Raw genomic sequence first — 16,105 nt, forward strand, 5'->3', positions numbered from 1 at the left:
CGGTTGAGGGACTCTTCGATGGTTTTTGTTCAGAGTTTTTGTCCACAGGACTGGATTATCAGATGCCCTTGTAACCCGAACGCCCCAGTGGCAGGAGAGGACGACAAGTCAACAAGCATCCTTTCTGCACCTGGGAGTTCCACACCAGCGGAATCCAAACAATGGCGATGCAGCCTCTATGGGGAGGGGCTGCTCTGCCTTTGTGTAATTTGATTTTAGGGCTTGTTACTATAAGACAGATTGGATCAGAGTGCCATCTCTATCAGCTGTTTAGGTGGATCATACGAGAATCCTTTACAGCACTGACAGTAGCTATTCTAGTGATTATAGGAGGTGCGGGAGTAGGTACAGGGGTGGCATCCTTGGTGCAACAGAATAAAGAATTTAGTGCCTTGAGGGTAGCAGTAGACGAGGACCTGGCCAGAATTGAGCAATCAATCACTGCATTAGAACAATCAATTCGATCACTATCTGAAGTAGTGCTGCAAAATTGAAGAGGGTTAGACTTGATGTTCTTACAGCAAGGGGGAGTGTGCACTGCACTAAGGGAAGAGTGTTGTGCATATGCGGACCACACCGGAGCAGTGAGGGATGCTATGGCCAAATTGCAAGAGGGATTGGAAAAACAAAAAAGGGAACGAGAGGCACAACAAAATTGGTTTGAATCATGGTTTAACCATTCACCATGGCTGACCACCCTGATATCTGCTTTGATAGGGCTGATCATAATAATCATATTGGCATTGATTTTTGGACCCTGTATATTGAGTAAGCTTGTGTCGTTTGTTAAGAGCTGGCTAGAAAAGGTTAACATTATGTTTGTAGAACGCCAGCAACTGCTTTAAGAATGTAATTGGTTAGCGTTACATCCAGTTACCTCCAAGTTACCATTTACCCAAGTGTGTCTTATGTTTGTTACTATGAAACTATTGTTTACACTTTTTAGATTTTATATTTTAAATTTAGACTTTTGATGTTATATTTGTTAAGATTTTTATATTTGTTAAGATTTTGCTAACACCTATCTTACTAACACCTGTCCACTGCCGTCTGGGAGAGCAGATCCATCTACGTAGCTTACATTCTGCTGGAAAGCAATGAATGGTAGAAACTAAAATTAGAATGAGATTTTAAATGACAGAAGTAGACTGCCAGCTTCTCCAAAATGGATACACAACACCAGTCAAGGAGTATACGTCTCAAACACATCGCAAAAGGCAGATCTCCTGCAAACATGCAGATAGTATACATCTATACACATGTAAACTAGAGTCTGTCCTTTTTGCATGTGCATTCCTGTGCACGTTTGCATGTTTCTGACCATCCAATTATATTCTGGGGAGGACATATTTTCAAGGGCTGTATCTATCCAATGCTGCCTGTAACAAACATTCTGAAATATCATTAAACCAGACAAGACTAAAAGTAAAACTTTTGAGAACAAAGGAAAATGGCCATGCACCTGCTCTTTTGTGTTCTCCTAGAATATAGTAAAAATGAACAGTAGACAGTCTTTTAACAAGTGGGGTGATCTATATTTAGGGGGGTGATCTATATTTAGGGGGGTGATCTATAGTTTCTGGATTTTTTCAGCCACCACAACTGGATTCTCTCTCCTGATTTTTTCTGCTGCCTCTGCCTTGTAATCATATGGGCAGCTGTGTCTGTCAGAATAACGGTGTATTCCGCAAAACACGTTTCCACATCTGCATTCAATTCCTGCATAGAGAAAAAAAGAAACATTACTAAGAAGCTCTTGGTATTTATTTAAGCTGTAAATTAAGAGTTTAGTCACTACAATGGGGCTATGTTCATCAACTCTGACATAGAGAGTAAGAAAAATGAATAGTTGAACTAAGTCATTTAGATTCTGAATAAGCAAGTTAATTTAATGGTATGGGTATTTCATTAAGTTTAATCTAGCATGTGGCAACTAATGATACACATCTGTTCAAAACTGACAAAGTGTTTACATACCTAAAAGGCCAAGCTTCTTTCTGCATATGAAACATCTGTTCTTCTTTGGTTTGGGCAGTTCAGGAGCTCTTTCCTCACTCTGAGAAGTATTAGGTTGAGAAACTGATGGGGATGGTTGAGTGCCAACTGTTAAAGCAAACAAAAGAAATAAAGGATAAACTTCTTTTTCCTGACTTCACTAGCTATTGAGTAGCATACATGTATTCCTTAAGGATTAACTGCCCCTGAGAAGACCCTGATGTTTGTTGTCTAAAGTACTATATAAGCTAGTCTATGAAAGTGTAAAACAGATAGGGATTCTTAGGTACTGGCTTTACACAAGCCAAAAAGATCTTCCTCACAATTCCACCAGCTAGAAAATAAGACACTTATTTGTTACATTTATGCAGGTGTTAAGGGCTTGGGAAGCACTCCAGAAATGCACACATTTATTTTTTTTAAAAAACCATACGATCTAGTAACATTTAATCTAAACCAATAACAATTTAATCACAGCTAAATTTGCTGAACAGAGGGGAATACCTGTAGAGAATAAAATTATGAGGAATGTATTTTAGAAACAAATTCAGTAATGTGTTACTATCATAGTATGGGATTACTCTGCCACTAAACTTGTGAAGTTGGGTGCCTAATCCAGTTCACCAATACAGCAGACAGCAAGTCGCTGATATTGTAAGTTACAAAACACAGCTATAAACCACATGAAGTTCAAAAGAGCCCTCGTGTTTTCAACACCTTTCAATAGCTTAAAGAATGAAGTGCGGTATTTACACTGAGTATCAGTATTTATGTAGTGTATTTAGCATTAGTGTTCAAGCAGGCATAGTCAAAATGAGTAATTTTTCAAATGAACACCTTAATTAAAAGGTGACAAGTTTTTGTGAAGTTCACTGAAGGACAAAAATTTGTCCTTTTGTGTGTTTTTATGAATCTGTAAATTTTGTTTAAAAAGTATATTTTTGAATCAAATAATTTTTTTAAATATACTCTTCATATCTAAGCTGAAACAGAGGAAAGCTGAGAGAGGTGTTACTGTACACAACTTTAACACCTGCTCCCAGTACAGTTTCCCTGAACAACCCCAGCTGTATGATGACATCTATTGTTCTAAAACCCAACAAACTACAAAATGCATTCCAGAATAAATGGAGTACACGTACTTTAAGGACTTATTTGTAAGCAACCTCATGCACATAGGATGTTAGTAGAGATTCTTTTGGATCAGTAAGCTTTTTATTCCATGAAAGGTGGACTTCTTTACAGACGTAAAGAAACAGTTACATTGACATTTTTCCAACTTTACACTTCATGCCTGTTTTTTAAAATTGTGTTTGCATTACCACATTCACAGGCATTCTGGAAACCAGCTTGCTATTACCACTAAAACCAAGAAAGACTCACAACTCACTGTACAGTAAGACAGCCCCCAGTCAGAACTTCATGCTCTAAACAAGATTTAGAAGTGACAAGCTCTCAAAGATAATAGGGAATTTTCAGTGCTCATAGCAAAAAAAGTTCATGCAGTAGAACAACCGTTGCTAATATTTTCTATACATTATGGCAGCAGTCCTAACAAGCAACTAAGGCCATAGACTACCATTATTATTTGTTAACTCGCATAGGTATTTTTCAAAAACATTTGGGAAGTTTAGTGTCGGTGTCATTTTGCCAAGTCTGGGAGATAAGAAAACTATTGCAGCACTAGTGTTATCATTGCTGCTGCTATTGGAACTTTTTGGAGTAATTGCTGCTGATGATTTTGGGTTTTTGAGAAAAAAAAAATTATTCTTTATCTAGAAAATACTGATCACCCGGGCAAACAAATACAATCCTCAGTTCATCTGCAGATGAAAAAGGGCAACCAGAAATGCTCACATGCTTTGCAATGTGGTATATGAGTAGCCGGGGGCAGCTTCAAAAGAGCATACACACAGCTTCAGATAGGTACAAAAGACAAGGTATAAGGGGCAAATCAATAGTAACCTGCAGTCACTCAAAAGATCTACTAAGGGAAAATGAAAACAAGGATGATAAACCTTTATCACTGCCTATCATGCCAACAAGGAAGCAAAAGTGGAAACAGCAGCTTCCCAGGAATCACCAAGGCAAAAGAAATCCTAAGTAGATAATTCTACCACAAAGCAAAGTCACTGTGAATAAAACCACCTGACAGAAAATGTTACAAACTACTACAGGTATTCTTGGTCTTTTACATAAAGAAACTGTGGAACTAGCACACCTGGAACTGGAAAGTGATTAAAATGATACTAAGGAACTGTAGAAGGCACATTTCCTGCAAATGCTGCTGAACAGGATCCTTCCCTCACAACTCAAACATATACCAAGAAGGAAAAGCAGTACATAATATGCAGTAGTGAACTCTAAAAGGTCCCAAGACAAAATGAGACACAGCCCTCTAAATCCAAATGAAAAATGGTCTATTAATTATTCTCCAGGAATAAAGGAGTCTCCTGTTCTTTTACACCAGCAGAGTTAAGACTGATAATGAGCTTTTATCGTGTTAGATTTCCATAAACGTGCTTCTGAGTAATGGCTAGGACAGAGGCAAAGCTGACTACCCTGTCCCTTACTTAAAGCTCAGAACAAAAATCATCTCTCATCAACCTGTGGCTTAGATGAAAAGTACTGTAAATTATAGCTGTTTTGCCATGATATATGGAGCCAATATAAATTCATCACATACTATCCTGACAACTACTTATTGGCACAAGAAGCCAAATCCAACTGGCTGAGTAAAATTCCAGTACTCAATACATTAAATTAAACTTATGCCTGAAATCACAGTGTTATCAACCAAAGTGCTCTACGTGATCACCACGGAATGAACAACTGAACAAATACTCAAAGTTTGAAAACAGTTGTTATTAGTACCTGCAAACCTGCTTCCTCAGTAACACTGTTCAGATGAAGCAATCCCCTCACACCTATAACAGCTTTTATCACATAGTAACTAAGTTCCTGTTGGCACGTAGCCCTCTCCATCACCTTGGTCATTTCCTTTCCCAACCTTAGGCTCAAACTGATCAGGTTTACTTCACTTGAATTTTACCAGATGAGTTCTCTTACTACAAGGCCAAAAAACTTTGAGGTAAAGATTCTTCAGATCTAGACAGGTCTTTATTAACTATTATGTTGTCCTTAAATTATTATCCATAGGCACTGCAAGATGCATTAACATGATGTACAAGGAAGACTGTCGCTGATCTGCTAGGATCTGCTAATGAAGACTAATATAAACCAAATACTGGAGAAGTGCCTGAAAAAACCCACACAACAACAGGCATTGTGCCATGAATTTTGGAAAATTTCCTTCACCTGTTGTCTGAAGATGCATCTTTACAAAAGGCATATGGGAACAGCAAGGCCACTGATAAGAGAAGTTAGGCACGTGTCATACATGACAGCTAATCAACCTACAGGTAGAAAGGTTACTGGAGAACAAATCTCAGACCCCGAAGTATTAACTCACAATGCTACCACTCAAAATTAAAAAAAATCATGTAGTTACCATCATAAGCTAGTTCTCATAAGCTAGTTGTCTACTCGGCAACTTACAATATTATCTGCAACACAATGTGCACATCACAGATAGAACCAGTGTGTTTTATCTGCAATATAGGTGAGGATAACCCACAACAAGCATCACAACCTGAACGCAAGACAGTTGTAAAATAACGCTAATCATACCAGCTTGGTAGAAAGCCAAGAGACAAGTGTCTTCTGAAGCCAATTAACTTGGGAACAGAAAGGGTAAGCTACAAGATGGATGGACTTCTACAGACCATAGCTAAGTTCAAATTTCTGGTTCACTTTCCTGAAAAGCAGTACTAGTTTATAGCTGTGGCTTCACAAAATGATAGCTAATCACATTCCCCCCTAAACCAGAGTTATTACTCGGTTTAGAAACAACCAAGCAACCAAAAATCCCTCCCCCACTAAAAGGGTTCTAGTACACATCTGAAAACACTGATAGACCTGACTGGAGTCTCATTATCCAGTGAGGTAATAACCTACAAAAGCACAAGGAAATGCCAAAAATACGCTGTACTGATTGTTTAAACATACTTGTTTTCAAAACAGCTTATTTTTAGCTGTTACAATGCAATTCATTCTCGTGCAGATCTTTTATTGCCATTTGAGCATCTGCTAGAAACCCTTCAAGCTTCTTAAAGGAAGGATTCTCCTCTGCCTCACCAACCTGATAGATACATTACTCTGACAGCATGACACAATGAAAGGAGGAGTTCACAAAGTTTTGCATTTAACTCCTGCAACTCAGTACAGGAAAAAAACCCAAACAAACAAAAAAAATCAAACCAACTGTGAATCACATTTCTAAAATGCTTTGGACATAAACTGATTTTCTTCAAGACTGTACTAGAAGTCAATCCTTTAGAAGTGTAAAAGGTTATCAAAATGCTACAAAGTGTTCTGTAAATAGTGCCCACTCATGAATTTGAGTTTGGACATAAAGGCAGTCAGATTTGTCTGACTTAGAAGTCATTCAGGCACACAATGCACTGAACACATCCCACCATTCAATTTACAAACTTGCAAATAAACAAGTAAACAAACTAAGAAATTACAACACAACAACAAAAACCAAGAAAAATAAACCTGTTAGGCTTCATTGTTTTCAGCTTCACTACCCTCTCAAGTCAGTTGCTTTAATTGCAAAAGCATACAAATAAAATATTATGCTACGGACTGCAGGAAAAAGAACAGCTGACCATTTTTAACTTTCTCGCTTGTAAGGGAAATATCCAAAATTTCATTCCCTAGAGAGAATGCTACTTCATACTGTTGAAGACATTAAACGGAAGGCAAGATCTATTAGTATCTGATAAGGCGGTTATGAAATTCAGTTGCTAGGGTCAGTGCTTAAGACTGTTTTCATTAGCGATTCCATGACTGTGTCATTATCTTCAAGAATTGCACCTCATAGAAAGTACTAGCTTTGTTGTTACGAGGCGATGTAAACTATATTTACCATTGTTTCAGTTCCTCCTTGAGAGGAAAAACACATTGGATGATACCGGAAAAAGGAAGAGAAGAAAAATGCAACTAGTCCAGACATGGCAGGAATTTCTATAAACTCTAGGGCAATTTCTCTTGCCTGTGAGACAAGAGATCAATGTACCACGAAACACAGCCAACACTCTGTGTATTTTAGGTGTCCAATAAACCTCAAGAATAGCATTTAAGGACATTATGCTGCGTTGTCTGTGATTCATGCTGAACTGTAACACAGCAGCTGAGGCTGTCTCACGAAGTTACAGGTATGTACTCATGAAGGCAGTTTTGTTCCACAAGTCTTTGAGACATATTTAGGTTCTCTAGTAGTTTTTCCAGTGATCTCTACAAAAGCCTGTGACAGTTTTTTTACTTGTGAGGTTAAAACAATAGCTAAGTATCTTAAGCTGCTTTTGGAGTTCTTCCCCTGTTCTCGCTAACAGAGTCCTGTGTGACACTACCTGTCGTACAGCTGATCCACAGTACCTGAAAACCAGGTAAAATGTCAACAGTAACTGAAGACTGTCCTTTACACCCAACAAAATGACAAATCCCTATTAGTAGTTCTAATAGGAGTAAAGTCACCTATGGCCTGCCATATTTCAGGTAAGAGTTTGTAACAAGGCAAGATTAGTTCATAAATATTGCAGCAAAGACTAGATTATTTCTAAGATACAACCAAAAGGGCTCTTCAGATTACATCTGTTACAGGAAGTTTATCCTTCGAAAAATCTCTTCTCAGTCTTTATATAACGAAGCCCCAAATATATGTTGTAAGTGTACTTTAGTTCATGTCCCAGAATCTTGACTCAGCATGACTTGCTGCAAGCAGTAAGTACAAATACTGAGAAATTAAATACCACGTGCCAGAGCACTCTTAGCTGGTAAAGATATATCTAGATAGAAATCACTTTAATACGGTGCTGAGTAGCATCTTCTGTGATTTACATCTGGCTTCAAAATTGAAAAAATTAATTTTATCTTCAGCTTGAGAGAACCGACTTCTTACTAAACATGAACTGTTTTAACAGGGTTTCAGAACTAAAATCCCATAAAAATAATAATGTAAAAAATTAAGTTACATAAAAAAGCGTTGATATGTACATGTATGTAACAAGTGCGTTACAATGTCCACTTAAATAAATAGATAAGTGTTCAGTCACTCACTAGTTGCAGGTAAGAAAGCTGCCCCCATTACCTTCTCCAATAAATATTTTACATTTTAATGCTTAACTACTACAGCTAAAACCTTCCAGTACAAGAAAAAAGCTTTTAAATTGACAACACACACCCTGCAATTAAGGCTGCAAGTACACTACACCTGAGGAATAATGCTTTGCATATATTTACTCATTACCCAACTAGTTCAAGAACCCTAAACAGCTTTTGTTAGTGTTTTAAACCACTATTTGCTTCCCTCACAGCCCCACTCCTCTGTAGAATGGAATTTACTAACAAGTCCATTCTCTAAATGCAGCAAGCCATTTTGACTGCTATGAGTCAGCAGGAATTGTACTGCTACATAATACACAGAAATCTCAACATTTTGACTTCAATGTGTACTCCCTTGTTCAAACGCAATTTTAGAGTCCTTACTTTCAAAAGTGAAGGTTTAGGAGCCAAAACTACCCATGCAGGTGTCAATTTTCTTCGCTAACCTCAAACATGCTTCTTAAAGCTCTATCATGGCACTACACCTTTTTCTTGATTCTGAGAAAGGACACAAAAAACACCCTTAACAATCACCTCAAGAGTTGCTCAAGACCATCACCACAACAGGAGATGCCTACTTAGAAAGTAAACAAGCTGCCAGATTCCACTAAGTCATTAGTTGTACCCAGTGTTACTCTGTAAACATACCTGGCTCAATCTCTGGCTTTGGTGTTACTGTCTCCTCTCTTGCAATGTTCAGTTCTGTCATTTGCTGCATTACAGGCAAAACGGCAACAGGCACATTTCTGTTTAAGTACAGTGAAACACATTAGTTTTGCATTTGTAACAAAAGCTTAAAGTTGTCCAGACCCATCAATAGACTACCTGTTCAATTGCTACTAACAAACATTCCTGACCCCTGCTTCTGCCACCTTCAAAACACAATTCTTCCTCCATCATAATTTCCCCAGAAAACAGGCAAACCTGTAGCAAATATGTCTCTAGATAAATCAACACCATCCTTTTACAGACAGCATTCCAACACCAAGTATTTTCATGAGTTCTCACTTACACAGATTCATAAAGCACTACCAAGAATACAGACCGTTTTATGCCTGGAGAAACTCACTGCAGTAGTGCAGGACTGATGCAGTGCTTCAACTTGATGGACACTCATAGTTCATTCAAAGTAATACTTGCAACTTACCTTGTTTGTCCAGATGTGTCACCAGCGACATCTTCACAGTTGTTTAAGCTAGTGACTGCTCTTTGTATAGATGAAGACTCTGAGGTAAGACCATTTGAACCACTGGCTGCTCCTATATCAAGAATTTGACATGTTAGTCGCAAACAAACTGCAGAATACATGTTGTGAAATAGTCTCTTAAAAAACTATGAATCGCCTGCCTACAACCTTCACTTCTGCTGCATATTAATTACAATTTAAAGACAGCCTATACTGTTAACAATCAAAATATAGGGATTGGGTAAGAATACATTAACAGAGAAGGTCAAGTGGGAAAGTAAGTTATGGCTGAAAGCCAAGCAGACCAGAACACATTACACAGAAATGTATTTTTATGTTTACTGTAATTTAAAGTAGTATACTCTTCGATATTCATTGTTTAAGAACACAGCATTCAGAAATTCTCCTGAAAAAATGTTATGGGATTTCCTGTCATTCTCTGTAAGTTTTATTTTAAAAGAAGTAAAAAAAAAAATAAAGAAAGAAGGAAAGAAAAAGCCACACACTCTTACCCATGGTGCTGTTTCTACCATTACTCTGATGCCACTGAAGATGCTCTTTGTAGCAAACAGAACACATCCCATTTGTCCTAGGATTTCCATAAAATCCACATCCAGTACTACACAGCATAGGCCCTGAGGTCTGTTTTGCCTCTTCAATCATGGCTCTGTAAATAAAACAAAGAACTCCATTAGGAGCTGGCATGCCACCAAAATCAATTACAAGGCTTTAGAACTAGAAGTATGTCTGCTCACCCTGCCTCCTAAGTGATAAAGGCATTCTTAAAGAGGGCTATATGGATGTTAATATACCATTCAATACTGCAATTGTATTGCTAAGTAACATAGCTATAAATCTTTTAAGAGAAGAAAAAGAACCATCATACTAAGAAATAGTGTACTTGTTGGGCACTGAGCTGTATGAATTTGGTCATAACTCGCACAATTTGACAGCCAAAAAAGTCCTTAACTACAAACCTCTGAGCTCTAACAGGGATATGCGTGACAAGGAAGACCAAATTCATATCTACTAAACAGTTCTGGCAAACAACATAGCTGATTTTTTCCTCTGATCCAGGAGGAGAACCCCACTTCTTTAGTAATGTTGATCTTGCATAATTTTGATGCTAATTCCACTATTAGCAGTACCTGCTTTCACCATACGTTTGTCAAATAGAACAAAAAAAAAATCCCATAAGCATTGCAAGCAGTCATTTGGAGTCTGTACTCCTATCTTCAGAGGAAGTTTCCAAAACAAGGCCATGAACCCTGCTCATATTGTGTATGAAAACTGATACCAAGTATTAACTGGCAACAACACGTGTACAAGTGGCCCTTCAACTAAGACTTGGAAGTGCATGTCTGATATAAACTTAGACCAGGTCTTACTCTTCCAAAAGAAACAAAATTAACAACTTTAAACTGTTGAATAAGTGCTATTACACAGCCTACACACTTGTTTTAAAAAAATCCAGTTAAATCCTTTGTCTTAATAAAGTTATAGTAAGACTTCTGAGCCTCCCGAGGGCAGACAATGCTAATTCTCTGCAATGAAATGCAGAAGTTAGGAATAAAAATACTTCACCTTCACTGCTGGTTAACCTCTGCAAAGCAAGGTCAGAAAAAATGAACGGCAATCAAATCCTTGATTCCCAAGGGTGATAAAACTGGCGCACTGTAATCAACCGATTTGCTACAAATTGAGGACATGTAAGAATATTGCACTTGTCTTCCCAAAATTTAAACTTAGTTGAAACACCTGGAGACATTTTAGTGTAGTCTCTACACTGCTGTCTTCCAAATCAGCAACAGACACAGTAAGAGATCTCTGACTGCTGATGCGTGGGGGAAGTCAAAACTGCTGAAAAGAAATTCAGTACAGTTTACAGAGAAACACTTATTTTAGCTAAGAAAATCCATGCTGCAAATAATCAACTTATGTTCCACTGGTATGACAATTGCAATTAACAGCTACCTTTGTCTACTTAAACTGAATTTCTGCGTTCAAAGTAAAACAAGAGCAGGAGAAAGTAAACAAGCAAAACTCATCTGCTTGCCTGCTTATGGTCACAGGACCTCATTTTCAGGGTACACACTGCTGTATTATCTTACGCCTTTCTAACACCCTCCAGGTATAGTTTTCTTTCAGAGCTACAAAACAGCTCCACGCTGACTCTGATACAGTTTCACAGTCACAGACGGCCAGAAGAAACCGTGACTCATCCAAAGAACCCTAAGAAGTTTTTTAATCCGTTTTAGGCCTACGACTACGTAAACAGAACTACAGACCGCACCTCTGCCCTTTTTATGAAGCAGGTGAGCTCAAAATGCTATCATAGAATCACAGAATCCCTAGGCTGGAAAAGACCTTTGAGAACACCGAGTCCAAGCAAACCTGTCCACTACTAAATCATACCCCTGAGCCCTCCATCTACCTGTACTTGAAATACCTTCCGGGATGCTGACTCAACCACCTCCCTGGGCAGCCCGTGCCGGTGCCCGATGACGCTTTTGGCGTCAAACACGCTGCTATTGCCAGCCTCAGCGGACTTCCTCTGGTGATCCACTTACTAAATCTAGCTTTAGACGCCAATGCTGGTTTTAACTACGTTCATCCACTACTCGGGACGCAGGCCGCTAACTGAAAGGTCAAGCCATTGTTATCCGACGCTTAAGAAGCCGCTCTTTTCCCGGCTATGAACGCGTCCCGGGGGTCGCCCCTGCCCGCGCCGAGCGCGCCTGCCGCCAGAGGGCACCCCGCCGCCGCGCCGGTCACGTGGGCCGGGCTCTTGCTTCCGCCCGGCGGAGGGCAGCGGCGTCAGGGGCCGTGCCGTCAGCTCCACGCCCGGCCCGGCGACCAGCTCCGGCCACCCTGTCCTTCTAGGGGGAGCCGAAATCGCAGCCCGAAAACGCCGCGTCACCGGCCAGTCACCTCCGACAGCCGCTCTGGCCGCCGGCTCCCGCGCCCTTTCACAAGCGCAGACCGCGCAAGCGGGTAGTTTGACCCAGCCCTCGCCCTTTCTGGGGAAGGAAAGAAAAGGTCTCGGCTCCGCCGCCAGCCTTACCCTCGGAGTAAGCGTTGGGACCTCCCGACCTGAAGAAGAGGAGCCCATTTAACCCGGCGCCTTTGACTCCCGCGGAAACCCGCGGCCCGCCCCCGCGCTAAACGCCGGAGGGGCGGGGACTGACGCCCCCTGCTGTCCCCGCCCCCCGCCCCCTCAAGCTTAGCAAGGGAGACCCTGGCGCGCGCCGAGAGCAACCGTTAGTCGCCTCAACGGCCGCTTTTCGAAGAAAGATCGATATTAAAACAAAAATATAAAAACTCATAGCGAAACCGCGCTCGTGTGTGTGCGTGTGTACGGGGTCACCGCGGCCGCTCAGGGTGGAGAAGCGGACCGCTCCAGGCGCTTACCCAGGAGGCCGGAACGCCAAGCAGCGAGGCGGACACAAAGAGGGAGCCGCTGTCGAGCGCCCACAGCGCCTTAATTCCGCCTTAATTCCCTCCCCCGTCCCCTCTTCCTCCGATGCAGCCACCGGACACAAAAGACGCGGCGGCCGCCGGGCTGAGGAGCCGCCACGCCGGACGGGGCGGGGGGGCCCGGCCCCGCCGCCGAGGGACGAGGGACCCGCATCGCCTGCACCGCGCCGGGGCGGCCCGCGGGGAGCACCCCCGTACCCCCGGCGTGAGGACCCGCGGAGTCCCGCCCGCCCGCCAGAGCCCACCTACCTGAGCCATCTGAAGGGCAGCAACACCGTGGAAGGAAGCTCAGTTGGTGTCAGAGGTGGTGGCAGAGGTGGTGGCAGACGTGGTGGCAGACGTGGTGGTAAAGGTGGTGGCAGACGTGGTGTCAGAGGTGGTGGCAGGGGTGGTGTCAGAGGTGGTGGCAGGGGTGGTGTCAGAGGTGGTGGCAGGGGTGGTGTCAGAGGTGGTGGCAGGGGTGGTGGCAGGGATGGAGTCGGAAGCGGCGGGGGAACCGGAGTCGGGGGTCGCCCCGCCGCCGGCCTTGGGCAGACGGCAAAGACGGGGGGAGGTGGGAACCAGAACCAGCGGCGGTACCGCCACCGCCACCACAGGCTCACTTTCTTGTTCCTGCAGTAGCAGAAGTATTTGCCGTGGTCGCGGCAGCGGAGTGAGCTGAGGTACCTAATGTACCGGGGGCAGCTTCCAGGAAGTCGGAAGCAGGGGGTGAAGAAGTTATAAGTGGCCACCCGAGGGAGGGTGCGAGGCGGGGAGCGGGAGGCGGAGGAATACGAGCCCCGCTGCCGGGTCTCGCTCCGCCTCCTCTTCCTCCCAGCGCGGTCTCCCTGTCGGGACATGCGCACTGGCGCCCAGGGGCGGAGAGCAGAAGTAGAAGGATGGTGGTGAAGCGCTGGCGAGGTGCAGGCGAGGCGCGAAGGAGGCGCGAACAAGGTGCGAACGCGGAGAGACGAGAGGATGCGTCCAGCTCGCCGGTAACGCCGCCGCCAACTGTACGCTCGCGGACAGTTAGTTGCTACGGTGCGCGTTGACAGTTTAAACGTTCCAGGCCTCGCTCGGTGCGACGTGATGAGGCAGGTTGGCCCTGATTGGTGCAGCAGCGCGCGGACTTTCGAATGCGCTCCTCGAGTTATTCTGTGCCGATCTGTGTGGCTGCAGAGAGCCGGGGCTCGCTCTTGTGCTTCTGAACATGCTGTTTGTGAGCACCTTGGCTCCTTCGCGTGGCCCTTGTCTGGTTACAATTTCTTACGTATAAAGTAGTGCTGAGTATATGACAGCTAAATACCGGGCAGCTTTTTGGGGACCATCTGAGTCCTTGAGCGAGCTGTAATGACAGAGCAGCCTAGGAGACAGCGGGGACAGCCTGCTGGGTGGCGATTTCTTTCTGCTGGGTGACAGAATCGTTTAGGTTGGAAAAGACCTTTAAAGTCACTAAGTCCTGTTGTAAACCTAACACTGCCAAGTTCACCACTAACATATTTCCCTAGACTCCACACTGACACCTCTTTTAGAAACCTCCCGGGATGGTGACTGCAGCACTTCTCTGGACAGCCAGTTCCAATACTTGACAACCTTTTGGATGAAGTGACATTTCCTTATGTTTAAACCTTGCATGGTGTAACTTGAGGCAGTTTCCTCTTGTCCTATCACTTGTTACTTGGGAGAACAAACCAACACCCACCTCACTGCAACCTCCTTTCAGGTAGTTGTAGAGAGTGATAAGGTCTCCCGTCAGCCTCCTTCAGGCTAAACGGCCCCATTTCCCTCAGCTGCTCCTCAGTGCTCCAGACCATTTGCCAGCAGTGTTCCTGGGAAGTAGAAAATAGATGGATTCATACAAGCATGATAGTTATTTCTTAAGGACAAAACATCTTCAGCTCTAAAATTCAAAGTTGTTTCAGATAAGTGTTCTAAATAACTCAGCTTTTCTGAAATGCAGTTTCTGCCATGTTCTACTGATAGTCTAAGGCAACACTGTATTGGGGAATATATTTATGAGCCTCCAAGCCACTTACTCTGAAGAAAACAACTAGAATTGGAGTGTATGGCTTTGTGGTAAATACACCACAGAAATTGTTAGAAAGTGTTTGGGCTTTTTTTTTTCCTTTTTTTTTCCTGATACATGCTCTAGAACTTATCTTTTTCCTTGTTTGCCAGAGTCTCCTGAGACCGCAAAGCTTCAGGTAAATGGAATTGCACAGTACTGCAGTGTAGCATGCTCTGCAGGGAGAAGGCTGCTATTATGTTATGGAGTAGCAGCCACTCTAACCCTTGGTTGGAAACCTTGGTAGTTCTTACTTGGTAGTACAAAATAGTTTCAGGTATTACAAGAAAATATTTAAGCAGTTTCCTCATTTATGATGTAGGAGAGAAGTCCTCTGAGATCACTGCTGTCGAGACTTTCTCTGAGAATTGGATAACTTTATCTCTTTAAGGAAAAAGAAGTTGAGATGTGTATTGGTTTCCCCTTGGAGAGATTTTGTGACCAGAATGAATACTGAGGATGATGGTAAATCTCATTGTAAAAATAAAAGTTGCTCTACTAGTGATACAAGTAGTTATGACTGCAAAAAGTGGAATATTCTGATTTAAGCTAAAGTAGAATCTGTTTTCTACCTTGAGTTAAGTCACTATTTTTTGAAAGTTATAGGCAGAATTTCCCTCTGATGGCATGTTTCTTCAAACAGTGTTTTTCCAGACACTGTTCTCTTGAGAAATGATAACATTGTTTGTTAAGTATGAAACCAAAATATCATTTGTTAAGCTGAATGGATGTCTTCTTATGTAATAATCTTCGTTTATAATCTCTCTGCCTTTGTCTAAAGAATGCAGGGTCAGACAGAGAACTGGTACTGCCCAATTGATGGATATTTGGATGCTGTGAAGTTCATAATAATGTTAAAATTAGTCCTTGGAAAGTAACAAAATATGCTGGGGTATGTACATGTGCATGTAGCTTGAAAATATATTCTGTAACTACCTCTTGTCTTGTTATGTGTAATTGATGGAATTATTTTTCCATGTGTCCAGCACTATAATGATAAAAGATGCCTGCTTTCTAAAACTTGAAAATGAGTATTAGAGAGTTTATTTGCTGGTAGTATCGGTATGACTAGTAGCCGCAGAGCATGATTTCGACCTCTCTTACGATGGCAGGGTGGAGGACTAAGGCAAAACAGTTTCAGCTGAAAGCCATTAGCTCCTCTGGCTTCTTCCAAA

At 42.2% G+C, this 16,105-nt stretch overlaps 1 protein-coding gene across 5 annotated transcripts; it reads right to left on the reverse strand.

Annotated features, from left to right (window-relative positions):
* Positions 1–1,513: 1,513 nt before the first annotated feature.
* Positions 1,514–13,612, reverse strand: LOC138733189 (AN1-type zinc finger protein 5-like). 5 transcript variants are annotated; one of them, XM_069880173.1, is made up of 6 exons: positions 13,136–13,612; positions 9,922–10,076; positions 9,371–9,482; positions 8,872–8,969; positions 1,978–2,103; positions 1,514–1,719 (listed from the first exon to the last, which is right to left on the reverse strand). In XM_069880173.1, exons 2-6 carry the CDS (start codon positions 10,070–10,072, stop codon positions 1,571–1,573), a joined length of 636 nt encoding a protein of 211 aa, XP_069736274.1. In that variant the 5' UTR covers positions 10,073–10,076; positions 13,136–13,612; the 3' UTR covers positions 1,514–1,570. The 5 variants fall into 5 exon arrangements, with proteins under 5 accessions (XP_069736274.1, XP_069736273.1, XP_069736275.1 ...); XM_069880172.1 differs by lacking the exon at positions 13,136–13,612 and adding an exon at positions 12,474–12,592; XM_069880174.1 differs by lacking the exon at positions 13,136–13,612 and adding an exon at positions 11,980–12,121.
* Between the last annotated feature and the right edge of the window lie 2,493 nt (positions 13,613–16,105).

Source organism: Phaenicophaeus curvirostris, chromosome Z (genome assembly GCF_032191515.1).
Source record: "Phaenicophaeus curvirostris isolate KB17595 chromosome Z, BPBGC_Pcur_1.0, whole genome shotgun sequence".
Lineage (NCBI taxonomy): Eukaryota > Metazoa > Chordata > Aves > Cuculiformes > Cuculidae > Phaenicophaeus > Phaenicophaeus curvirostris.

Bases quoted from the DNA above. Each gene is read 5' to 3' on its own strand.
- LOC138733189 (XM_069880171.1), bottom strand. From the start codon at position 10,114: ATGCCAGCTCCTAATGGAGTTCTTTGTTTTATTTACAGAGCCATGATT. The intron at 8,970-9,370 runs GTAAGTTGCAAG...GTACTTAAACAG, and splicing joins GACACATCTGGACAAACAAG to AAATGTGCCTGTTGCCGTTT. The intron at 2,104-8,871 runs GTATGTTTACAG...TTGCTTTAACAG, and splicing joins AAAGCCAGAGATTGAGCCAG to TTGGCACTCAACCATCCCCA.